Genomic DNA, 12,568 nt, shown 5'->3' on the forward strand with positions numbered 1-12,568 from the left:
TGTGTTTGTCTCTGGCCTCTCAAATAAGTATTTATATAAAACGAATAATCAGGGTCAGCAGCATGGTGTAGTACGTTAATTCCCTGCCTGCAGCACCAACATCCCATATTGACACTGGTTTGTATCTTGCCACCTTACTTCTGATCCAACTCCCTGCTTATGGCCTGAGAAAGCAGCAGAAGATGGCTCAAGTCCTTGGGCCACTTCACCCATGAGGGAGAGCCGAGAAAAGCTCCTGGCTCCTGGCTTTGGATTGGCCAGCTTCATCTGTTAGAGTCATTTTGGGAGACAGCCTGCAGATGGAAGATCTCTCCTTTTCTTTGTCATTCTGCCTTTCAAATAAAAATATAATACATCTTTAAAAAAGGAAAAAAAACCCTTTCCTAATCAAAGTTTTGGGGCTGGTATGATAGCATGGTTTAATACGCCAGCATCTGTGATGTGAGCACCCCATATAGGAGAGCAGCTGCTCTACTTCCAACCCAGCTTCCTGCTAATGTGTTTGGGTAGGCAGCAGATGAAGGCTCAAGGATGCAGGCCCATGTTGCCTACATGAGAGATCCAGATGGAGTCTGGACCCTTGGCTTTCATCTGGCCCAGCCCTGGCTACTCTGGGCATTTGGGGAGTGAACGAGCAGGTAGAATTTCTCTGTGCCAATCTGTCTTTCAAATCAATCTTCAAAAAAGCTTTTATAATGAAAGTTTAAATTTTAAAGTATATTTTCAATTATTTTTGTTTCCTACATATATTTATTTATACATTCAAGGTTTAAATAGAATGCAAATATTTTCAAACACTGCTTTCCAAATAAAAAAGGACATTACAGAATCTAATCAATGATTGTAATAATTTTCAAGTCAGGGATTGTCGTAATTTGATGTTGTGGGCCCAGCGCTGTGGCCTAGCGGCTAAAGTCCTCGCCTTGAATGTGCCGGGTTCCCATATGGGTGCCGGTTCTAATCCCGGTGGCCCTGCTTCCCATCCAGCTCCCTGCTTGTGGCCTGGGAAGGCAGTCGAGGATAGAACAAAGCTTTGGGACCCTGCACCCGCATGGGAGACCCGGAAGAGGTCCCAGGCTTCGGATCGGCGCAGCACCGGCTGTTGCGCTCAGTTGGGGAGTGAATCATCGGATAGAAGATCTTCCTCTCTGTCTCTCCTCCTCTCTGTATATCTAACTTTTTAATCAAAACAAAAAAATCTTTCAAAAAAAATAATTTGATGTTGTAACGACTTGTAGCAGACTGTGATGCACAGAAAATTTTCCAATGTTTCTTTAGCGAAAACATACATGACAATAATTTTGAAAATCCAATAAACAAATAATTTATCAAATCCTAATCTTCTTTACCTGCTTTTTTTTTCCCCTTTTGGCCTGGAACTGGCAATAAGCCATCTTGACCTTTTCTCATTAACATGGCAAGTGATGCATCATAAGCTCGGAACAGGTCCACAACTTCATGTAAGGCAACATCTGTTATCAGATCACAGCTCAGGACCAGAACATCTGTCTGTCAAATAAAAGAGAGAAAAAAATCATCAACATCACAAAGGACAATAAATGAGACAAATGATCATAAGATAAATCTGTGGTGGGTTACAAGAACAAAAATCAGGGGCTGGCGTTGTAGTGCATTAAGTAAAGCTACTGTCTGCAGTGTCAGCATTCCACGGGTGCTGGTTCAAGTTCCTGCTGCTCCACTAGGCTGTGCCTAGGAAAGCAGTGAGGATGGCTCAGGTTCTTGGGTAACTGCACCCAGGTGGCAATCCTGGAAGAAGCTCCAGGAACCTGGCTTCAGCCTGCCACAGTTCTGGCCATTTGGGGAGTTTCCAGTATATAGAATATCTCTGTAAATCTTCCTTTCAAATAAATAAATACATCTTTTGAAAAAAAATAATATAGCATTTTTCAGAAGATTTTTATAGCAAAACCAAGTAAAATTAAGTAGACTTTTGTAATTGAACTGAGCTGCTAGAGACTCTGAAATCTCTACCCCTGCCTCATCAACCTTCCCAGATTCTGAAACATCTTTGGGACCCTGCACTTGAAAGAAGAGTTGGAGAATCAATACTGCATTGCCGAATATTTCTATAACTATAAACTCTTTTTACATTTAAAAATTAGTTTTTCGGGCCTAGTGCAATGGCATAGCAGCTAAAGTTCTCCCATTGAAGGCACCGGGATCCCATATGGTCACCAGTTCTAATCCCGGCAGTCCTGCTTCCCATCCAGCTCCCTGCTTGGGGCCTGGGAAAGCAGTCGAGGCTAGAACAGAGTCTTGGGACCCTGCACCCGTGTGGGAGACCCAAAAGAAGCTCCTGGCTCCCGGCTTCAGATTAGCTCAGCTCTGGGCACTGCGGTCACTTGGGGAGTGAACCATTGGATGGAAGATCTTCCTCTCTGCCTCTCCTCCTCTCTGTATATCTGCCTTTCCAATAATAAATAAATCTTTAAAAAAATTAGTTGGGCCCGGTGGCGTGGCCTAGCGGCTAAAGTCCTCACCTTGAATGTGCCGGGATCCCATATGGGCACCGGTTCTAATCCCGGCAGCTCCACTTCCCATCCAGCTCCCTGCTTGTGGCCTGGGAAGGCTGTCAAGGACAGCCCAAAGCCTTGGGACCCTGCACCCGTGTGGGAGACCCGGAAGAGGTTCCAGGTTCCCAGCATCGGATCGGCGCAGCACTGGCCGTTGCGGCTCACTTGGGGAGTGAATCATCGGATGGAAGATCTTCCTCTCTGTCTCTCCTCCTCTCTGTATATCTGACTTTGTAATAAAAATAAATAAATCTTTAAAAAAAAATAAAATAATTAGTTTTTCACAATTTACTGTACAGAAATATTAAGAAGCAACAGGATGAATATAATAGAATGTCTCATGCTTTGGGATCTCACATTTTAGATAATAAGCAATAACAATATAATCTGATATGTACTACGAACTCACTGAATCTCATAAACTCAGGAGTGATATTATTAAGAGAATTAGTCTCTATGTATAAGAAAAATGAGATCTCTTGTCATAGCACCTGATACACAGTAGGCCTTTAGTAACTGACAAGCAATAAACCAAGGAAAAACAATATTCTCATTATGATGAGTTTTCTGGTTAAAATTCTAATAATTCATATTAGTCTTAATAATTAAAATGAGTAATGGTAATCAATGTCTATTGAATGTTGTTATTGGCCACAAAATGATAATGCTTTTCAATGTACTGCTTCAATCTTTTCAACTAGTAGTCATCATGTTTCACAAATAGCTTTAACAATTGAAAAGAGCCAGAAACTTAACAGTCGAAAGAATTAAGATGTTAAGCAAAAAGAAAAAAAAAAAAAATTATGTGTATAGAAGAAAGTCAGCAGGACAGAGTAAGGTTAAGGAAGAAACAGTTTCAGGCCTCAAATATGTCTCAATATAAAAAAAAAGAACTGATTTTTTAAAAAAGAATTATTTGCTTTTTATTAATTTGCAAGGCATAGTTACAGAGAGGGGAGGGCCAGAGAAAGAACTATCCACTGATTCACTCCCCAAGTGACAATTGCTGGGGCTGGGCCAAGGCCAGGACAAAACCAGGATCCGGGATCTCTACTCAGTCTCGCACATGGGTGCAGGGACACAAATACCTAGGCCATCTGTAGCTTTCCAGGGGAATTAGCAAAGAACCAGATCAGAAATGGAACGGCCAGGAGTCCAATGGGTGCTCATTTGGGAATGACAATGTTGCACTGTAGCTGTGCCATGATGCCAGCCCCAGAAAGAAGCAAATTTTAAATATCACTCAAAAGCAAATTTAACGTAACTATAAAAAGTAGTTTTGGGGCCCGGCGGCATGGCCTAGCGGCTGAAGTCCTCACCTTGAAAGCCCCAGGATCCCATATGGGCGCTGGTTCTAATCCCAGCAGCTCCACTTCCCATCCAGCTCTCTGCTTGTGGCCTGGGAAAGCAGTTGAGGATGGCCCAATGCATTGGGACACTGCACCCGTGTGGGAGACCCGGAAGAGGTTCCAGGTTCCCGGCTTCGGATCGGCGCATTGGCCCGTTGCGGCTCACTTGGGGAGTGAATCATCGGACGGAAGATCTTCCTCTCTGTCTCTCCTCCTCTTTGCATATCTGACTTTGTAATAAAATAAATAAATCTTTAAATAAAAACAAAGTAGTTTTGGCTACCGTGTTAATTTTTGGGTAACAAAAGCTAGCCAAAGGGCATTGTGCAGCAGAAGGTTAAGTCATTGCATGGGATACAGACATTCCATAAGACCCCTGCGTTGAGTCACAGCTGCTCCACTTTTTTTTTTTAAGATTTATTTTTTTGGGCCTGGCGGCGTGGCCTAGCGGCTAATGTCCTCGCCTTGAACATGCCGGGATCCCATATGGGCGCCGGTTCTAATCCCAGCAGCTTCACTTCCCATCCAGCTCCCTGCTTGTGGCCTGGGAAAGCAGTGGAGGACGGCCCAAAGATTTGGGACCCTGCACCCGTGGGAGACCTGGAAGAGGTTCCTGGTTCCCGGCTTTGGATCGGCGCGCACCGGCCCATTGCGGCTCACTTGGGCAGTGAATCATCGGACGGAAGATCTTCCTATCTGTCTCTCCTCCTCTCTGTATACGTGATTTTGTAATAAAATAAATAAATCTTTAAAAAAAAGTAAAAAAAAAAAGATTTATTTTTTTTCTCGGAAAGACAGATACACAGGAGTAGGAGAGACGGGGAGAAAGATCTTCCATCTGCTGATTCATTTCCCAAGTGGCCATAACAGCAGGAACTGAAACGATTTGAAACCAGGAGCCAGGACCTTTTTCTGGGTCTCCCATGTGGATGCAGGGTCCCAAGGCTTTGGCCCATCCTCGATTGCTTTCTCAGACCACAAACAGGAAGCTGGATGGGAAGTGGGGCCATTAGGACTAGAATTGGCACCATTATGGATCCTGGCATGTGCAAGGCAAGGACTTCACTCACTAGGGTACTGTGCCAGACCCCAGATGCTCTACTTCTAAAACAGCTTCCTGCTAACATGCCTGGGAAAATGCTGCAAAGTACCTGGGTACCTGTCACCCACGTGAGAGACCCAGATGGAGTTACAGGTTTCTGGATTCCTAGGGACCACCACTGTCTCTCCCACTTCTCTGTCACTCTGCTCCACCCCACTCCTACCCCACCAAGAAAAAAAAAAAGCTAGCCAAAAAGAATAATTTTGTAAGGCAATGAACTGTTTATTATCAGACATCTCAAGTCAAAGACTCAGCAGCTGTGGTCATCTGGGTAGTGAATCAGAGGCTGGAGGATCTCTCTCTCTGGCCCTTTTCTTTCTTTCTGTAACTGTGCCTTCCAAATTAATAAAAAGCAAATAATTCTTTTTTTTTTAAATGGTTCTTTATTCAGACTGAGAAGTCTCAAGCAAATTATTGCAATGATTCACTTTCTAACATTAATAAGCACTTATATGAACTAGAAAGTATTTCATGCAAGTAGTAAGTAGACATAATCTATTGTTTCAATTGTTTTTTAATTTGAATGGCAGAGTGACATAAAGAGGGACTGAAAGACAGATGCTAAGAGAGAAATTTTATCCACTTGTTCACTCTGCAAATGCCCACAATCCTTACAGCTAGACTGGATTGAAGCCATAAGCTAGGAATTCCATTCAGTTCCCCTGAAGTGGAGTAGCTAGCCAAACTAGCACGATGATATGTATGTGTCCCAAGTGGCGCGTTAATCTGCTTGTGTCACAGTGCTTCCCTCTACTTAATATATTTTAAATCAACGTCTACCTATACTGTCTGTCATTACGTGACCTTAAAAATGCAAAAAAAAAAAAAATGTGGGGCCAGTACATTGGCTCAACTGGCTAATTCTCTACTTCCAAGAGGCAGCATCTCATATGGGCACCAGTTGTGTTGTGGCTGCTCCACTTTCCTTCCAGCTCCCTGCTTGTGGTCTGGGAAAGCAGCAGAGGATGACCCAAAGCCTTGGAACCTTGTACCCGTGTAAGAGATCTGGAAGAAGCTCCTGGCTCCTGGTTTAAGATTGGCTTAGCTCCAGCCATTGTGGCCACTTGGGGAATGAATCAGCACAGGGTAGAGATCTTTGTCCTTCCTTCTCTGTAAATCTGCCTTCCCAATAAAAATATCTTCTATGAAAAATGCAGAAAATGTACAGTTCAAAAACAATCAATCAGGAGCTAATGCTGTGGCACAGTAGCTTAAGTTGCTACCTATAGAGCCAGCATCCCAAAGGGGCACTGGTATCAGTCTCAGCTGCTCTACTTCTGATCCTGCTCCTTGCTAATGAACTTAGGAAAGCAGTGGCAGATGGCCCAAGTGCTTGGGTCCCTACCACCTACATGGGAAACCTGGATGAAGTTCCTTGCTCCTGGCTTCAGCCTGGCCCAGGCCTGGTTGTTGTAGCTACCTGGGGAGTGAACAGTGGATGGAGGATCTTTGTGTTTCTCATCTCTCTATAACTCTGCCTTGCAAATAAATGAACAAAAGATAAATTTTTTAAGTGGAAAATCACACTGTAATTTAAATGTGAATGAAAATTTTATTTATTTATGATACAGAGAAGCAGATATAGACTCACACTGGGCTCTTCGCCAGCAGTTCACTCCAAATGTCCACAATGGTAGGGGCTGGGCCAGGCCCGTCAGCAGCCACAAATTCAACCTAGGTCTCCCATGTGGGTTGAAGGGACTCAACTACTTCATCCACCACCTGCTGCCTCCCAAGGTGTACATTAGTAGAAAGCTGGAATTGATGGGATGCATTTGTCTTAACAGTGTCCCAGAAGTACCTCAGGGAATGCCTGATTGCTGCAGTCCTTCCTAAACCGACCAGGGCAGGTCCTCTTTTATTAATCTTACTTTCTGGGTTTCTATATAAGCATTGGCTTAAAAGACAGGTATTATTACCTTAAGAAAAGTCTAAGTAACTAATGGATTAAATCACTCTGGTTTAGGTGAATATGTACATGGTAAGTTTTATACACAACCCCAGCTTTCCTAAAATTTTAATTTAAAAATCAATTTCTGCTTTGGATAGCCAAATAGATTTCAATCCATATTCTACTAATTCAGAAACTTATTTGCTCAGGAAATGAGATTAAACCACCAGAACGCCCTGTCTTATGGCCTGAAATTTCCTACTGGGAACACAGATTCTGTATTCATCATTATTTCCTAGTGAAAATTCATTATTTATATCCTAAATAATTTTTTTTGACGTCTTTCTAAGATTAAAGAGAAAGTGTTTAGCCTTGCAGTGGACACAACCTGTCTATACTGCAGTAACGGGTTAAAGTCTCTGCTCTGGTTCTGTTTTCTTTTTCTTTTTTTTTTTTAATTATTTATTATTTTACTTCATTAATTACATTGTATTATGTGACACAGTTACATAGGTACTTGGGTTCTCCCCACCCCTCCCCAAACCCTCCCACCATGGTGGATTCCTCCACCTTGTTGCATAACCACAGCTCAAGTTCAGTTGAGATTCCCCCATTGCAAGCATATTCCAAACATAGAGTCCAGCATCTTATTGTCCAGTCAAGTTCAACGGCTTCTTAGGTATACCCTCTCTGGTCTGAAGACAGAGCCAGCAGAGTATCATCCCAGTCAATTGAAAGCTCCAACATACCATCAGCAAAAATTTACATCATTATGGAATTAATTGACATAGTAATGAGTAATGGTTCTGTTTTCCAGTTTCCTGTTAATGGAACTGGAGGCAAAGTGATGGCTCAACTAACTTGTGCCCTACCAGTCACATGAGAGATTTGGATTGAGTTCCATGACTGCTTTTGTTTCAACCCCAACATGGTCACTGAGGATATTTGGAGAGTAAAGCACCAATTCTCTATTTATTGCTCCTTGCTTTTCAAATAAATAAATAAACAAATAAATAAAAGTTCAGGGATGGGGACTGGTATGGCATAATGGATTAAACTGCTGCCTGCAATACTGGCATCTCATATGGGCACAGCTCCTCTACTTCTGACCCAGCTCCCCGCTAAAGCGCCTGAAAAAGCAATGGAAGACGATCCAAGTGTTTAGGTCCCTGCATCCACATGGGCAACCTAGAAGAAGGACCTGGCTTTGCCTGTTCCTGCCCTGGCTGCTGTGGCCGTGTGGGGAGTGAGCCAGCAGGTGGAAGATCTCTATCTCTCCTCTTTCTTTGTAATTTTGCCTTTTAAATAAATGAAATAAATCCTATAAGCAAAAACAAACAAACAAACAAACAAACAACATAGTGTGGGGTGGTTGTTGTGGTACAACTGGTTAAGCTGCCATTTGTGAAGCCTACATCCCGAATCAGAGTGGCTGGGATATCTATTTCTGCTTCTGATCCAGCTTCTAGCAAATGTGCCTGGAAGACAATAGACAATGGCCAGGGACTTTCCATCATCCACATGGAAGACCTGGATAGAGTTCCTAGTTTTGGCCTGACCCAGTCCTAGCTGTTATAGGCATCTGGAACTAAATCTTAATATCTAGGATCTCTTTCTGTCTTCACCTGTATTCATGTTATTTTGCCTTTCAAACAAATAAATATATCTTTTTTTAAAATTCAAATTTGGGGGCCTGATGGGATGGCTTAGTGGCAAAAATCCTCACCTTGCATGCACCAGGATCCCATACCGGTACTGGTTGGCATCCTGGATGTTACACTTCCCTTCCAGCTCCCTGCTTGGGCCTGGGAAAGCAGTAGAGCTCAGCCCAAAGCCTTGGAACTCTGCACTTGTGTGAGAGACCTGGAAGAAACTCCTGGCTTCAAATTGGCTCAGCTGCAGCCATTTTGGCCACTTGGGGAGTGAATCAGCAGACTGAAGATCTTTCTCTCTGTTATCTCCTCTCTATAAAATTTGCCTTTCAATAAAAATAAATCTTATAAAATCAATTCAAATTTGTTGGGGTGAAGGGGGGAGAATCCCAGTACCTATGAAATTGTGTCATGTAATACACTGTAATTAATGAATAAATGAACAGAAAAAAAAATCAATTCAAATTTGGATATTTTTCTACATCTGTTTAAACTTCTCTTAATTCTTTTTTAGAATCTTAATTCTAAAACTACCTAACTTTAATTTTATAATTAGGAAAAAATGTTCCTATAAACACCTTTTCAGGAAAAAAAATTCTAAGCCTGAAAGTCATAGCCAAGAACCACCAAACATAAACAAATCCGACCGCACACATGCAAGCAAAGGAACACTGTGCAGAGTCCTACTTCTTTCAACAATGCTTTGGAGGCCAAGAGCACAGTCCATTACTAATGACATCCACAAAACTGTCACCACGATGGTACAGAAGCTGTCCCATTTCATCAATGAAGATGACAGTTTGCTGAGGAAAAAATTCTCCTGTTTTTCTACATCTCCCTAATTCAAAAAGTGGTTTTTTGCAAGATGACTGCTCTACAATAAATTTGAGTTATTAAGTGTACTCTTAAGTGAAGACGCGACCTCAGTGCAGATGCCTTTGAAATGGTGACAATGTTGTTTTGGAAAATAAATGCCATTATCATTCAATATCTACAAAAGTGTTTAAATCTGTCAGTATAGTAAATGAAGAACATGTCCTGAATAATTGTAAACAGGCTGTAGGCTCATTCAGATGCTTTTTTGCTTAACTGAAAGCAAAACCCCCCAGGGATTACGAGGAACAGACCCCTCCTCTTAGTGTCTGTTTGCCATCTGTTCTCAGGGCATAAAGAAGTTGGTCTCAAAGAGGAGGGCAGGTGGGATACAGATGGAGGTGCTGTTCCATCATCCCATCTTGTATCTCTATTCCTGGAGAATGCATCATATAAGATTCATGGAGGCTAAACATGTTCCCATCCTTTTTGCAGCTCTACTACTTCTAAAGAAAAGTATTTACTGTCTGATCAATGTACTCTGTTTTCAAAGCTATAAATCCTAGAAGAAGCAGAAGTCTAAAAGGAAAATTCAATCAACTTTATACGTTCGTAACACTCCCTGTTTTTCCTTACATTTTCATTTAAGTTGTAATAGAGAGAAATTACCATTGTTTTGACCTTTGTCCTAAAAATATAAAAGCTCATCCAAAAATGTAAATGGCCTTCTCCTAAGGAGAGCCCAGAGAGAGAAAGTAGAAAAACTGATAAGAGCTAAAGAAATAGTTTTGGTCATGTGTGATCATAAGTCATGCATAAACAGACTATACTCTGAAACAATTACTCAATGCAGTTAATTCCAAAGTTTCCTGATCACATCAAGCCTCAGCAGCCATGTGTTTCAGGTTCTTTTATTTTGCAGGGACCAGGTAGAATCTCCAAGGAATTTCCTACTCACAGACTTAGGTATCCCTCCCTGGAAGCCTGGTCTTCTGGAGAAGGGCAACATCAAGGTGAAAGCGCAGTTTTGAAAGCCAATCATGTGTGCACTGTTAGCAGTTACACAGAAACACACAAGGTCTCCAGGAGAAGACAGCGCTTTACAGTGTTTGAAGAGAAAGCAAGACACCCAGGAATCCAAAATCCAAACTGCTGCCAATTAGTCTTGACTAACGTAAACAAATTAAATACAGTAACCCAATTACCAAGCCATGGCAAAGCCCAGAAATCTCACATTACGAGAATATTTTGGATCAAACCAAAACAACTGAAAAAACTTGAGGGGAACCCTCCCCAAAAGAAAAACCACCAAAACCCCCAAAAGTTAAATCAGAAAACTGGATGTGTGTGTGTGTTAGTGGTGAGGTGGGAGGTGAGGCGAGCTACTGGGAACAGCCCTTTCTCTTTTCTTGGCAGCTGTTCCATGACAGACTGTTATAAATAACACAATCTGGCAAACGATTTCCTAGGGCAAGGAAAAAGAAAAACACATTTCTTTCCTTGGGAAAAAAACTGTCAGGGCAAGGTAACCACCATGCTTTCATCCATGCAGGACTTCCACAAACACTGGCCCTGATCCAATCACCACCTTGTGCTCCACCCCAGCCCATATGGAACTAATGAATTCAGCCACTTGGCGTGACTGTGAATGGCCACAATTTACATTTTTCCTGCAAGGTCTAGTCTCCATCCAACCCCCAAGAGTAATCTATGTGCCTTAACAAACTTCTCACTACTATACCACCAACGCCTGTGCCTTAACAAACTTTTAATGGTTAACTGTGATGGAGACTTCCCCAGTTCAGTTTTGGCAGAAAATGCTTGGAAAAGACTTCCAATCTGTAGTTCCCAAAGCAAAGGGAGCTCAGGGAAATAGGTACAAAAGGGAATGACCAACTTAAGTTGGAAATTTAATAATCCTTGGGCTCAGCGCTAAATGTCCTTCCTGCATTCCTGGCTCAATGATACATACCATCATGCCACCCAGACAGTAATTCAGCCACAGAACCCAGGACTCGAATCCCCTCTCTTCCAAACAGTCTCCAACCCTCACACCTCTCTAGTCCCCTCGCCGTCCTCTTGAGAGGTCCCAATATTCCTAGTTCTTAACTGATTTTTCTCACTCTAGTTTTTCCTTATTCTAATCTGTACTCCCATATTTACTGCTTATTTCATTTCTGTGCTAAAGACACCCCTAAAATGGTGATCCGCAAACACATAGCTGAATTTGTCACCACCTACTTTTAAAATTTCTTTTGAAATACTAAATCACTATGATAAAACATATTCTCTATATCACACATAAAATAGGAATTTTAAAAGAAAAGATAAAATTTAAAAAAAACTAGAAAGCTCAATATTTTTCTAGAGCACTCCATCCCATACATGGCTTTGAGTACATCCTACCTTGAAGATCATTCTCAAAGGAGATGAAGTTCCAGCTCCTTAGCATGACATTCAAAGTATGATCCCAACTTTCTAATTCAGCCTCTGTGCCCACTTCCCGTCACATCTCCAATACTGACAGAGTAAGCTGCCAAGAATCTATTCCCTATTCTCTTTTTAACATTATATTACGTATTCATCCATCAAAATTCAGTTCTTGTCATAATTTCTAGAAAGCATAGGGCATATATATGTATATCAGTCACACACATATACATAATTTAATGTTTTACTTTAAAGGCAGAGTTACATAAGAGAAAGGAGAAGGAGAGACAGATCTTTCATCCAACAATTCACTTGTCACATTGCTCAAAGGCCTGGTTGAAGTCAGGGGTCTCCCACAAGGGTGGCAGGGGCCCAAATACTTGAGTTATCTTCTGCTATTTTCCTAGATGCATTGCCAAGGAGTTGGATTAGTAGTGGAGTTGCCAGGACTCAAAGCAGTGCTTCAGATTCAAACCGATGCCCATATGGAATGCCAGCACTGCGGGCAGTGGCTTAACCCACAGTGCCATAGCACCAGTCTCTCAGCCAATATATTATCTTCCCTATAGATAAAGCCCCTTCTGATCCATTATAGATCTTAAATTATTAACTGGATTTTCTTTCTTTCTTTCTTTTGTTTTTGTCATCCTGATTTTGATAGCTAATAGCTTGCATTTTTTAAAAAAAGGTTTTTATTTTTTAAACGTCAAAGTCAGAATTACAGAGATGAACAGAGATCTTCCATCTGCTTGCTCATTCCCCAAATGGCTGTTACAGCCAGAACTGGGCCAGTCCAA

At 41.8% G+C, this 12,568-nt stretch overlaps 1 protein-coding gene across 3 annotated transcripts in view; it reads right to left on the bottom strand.

Moving 5' to 3' along the window:
- EIF2B3 (eukaryotic translation initiation factor 2B subunit gamma) overlaps positions 1-12,568 on the bottom strand; it is a 144,035-nt gene that overhangs the window by 94,208 nt on the left and 37,259 nt on the right. For all 3 annotated transcript variants that reach the window (XM_058680336.1, XM_058680345.1, XM_058680327.1), the window contains exon 4: positions 1,350-1,509. In XM_058680336.1, coding sequence (XP_058536319.1) covers positions 1,350-1,509 — 160 coding nt within the window. The remainder of the gene's footprint in view (positions 1-1,349; positions 1,510-12,568) is intronic.

Source organism: Ochotona princeps, chromosome 2, assembly GCF_030435755.1.
Source record: "Ochotona princeps isolate mOchPri1 chromosome 2, mOchPri1.hap1, whole genome shotgun sequence".
NCBI classification, from domain to species: domain Eukaryota; kingdom Metazoa; phylum Chordata; class Mammalia; order Lagomorpha; family Ochotonidae; genus Ochotona; species Ochotona princeps.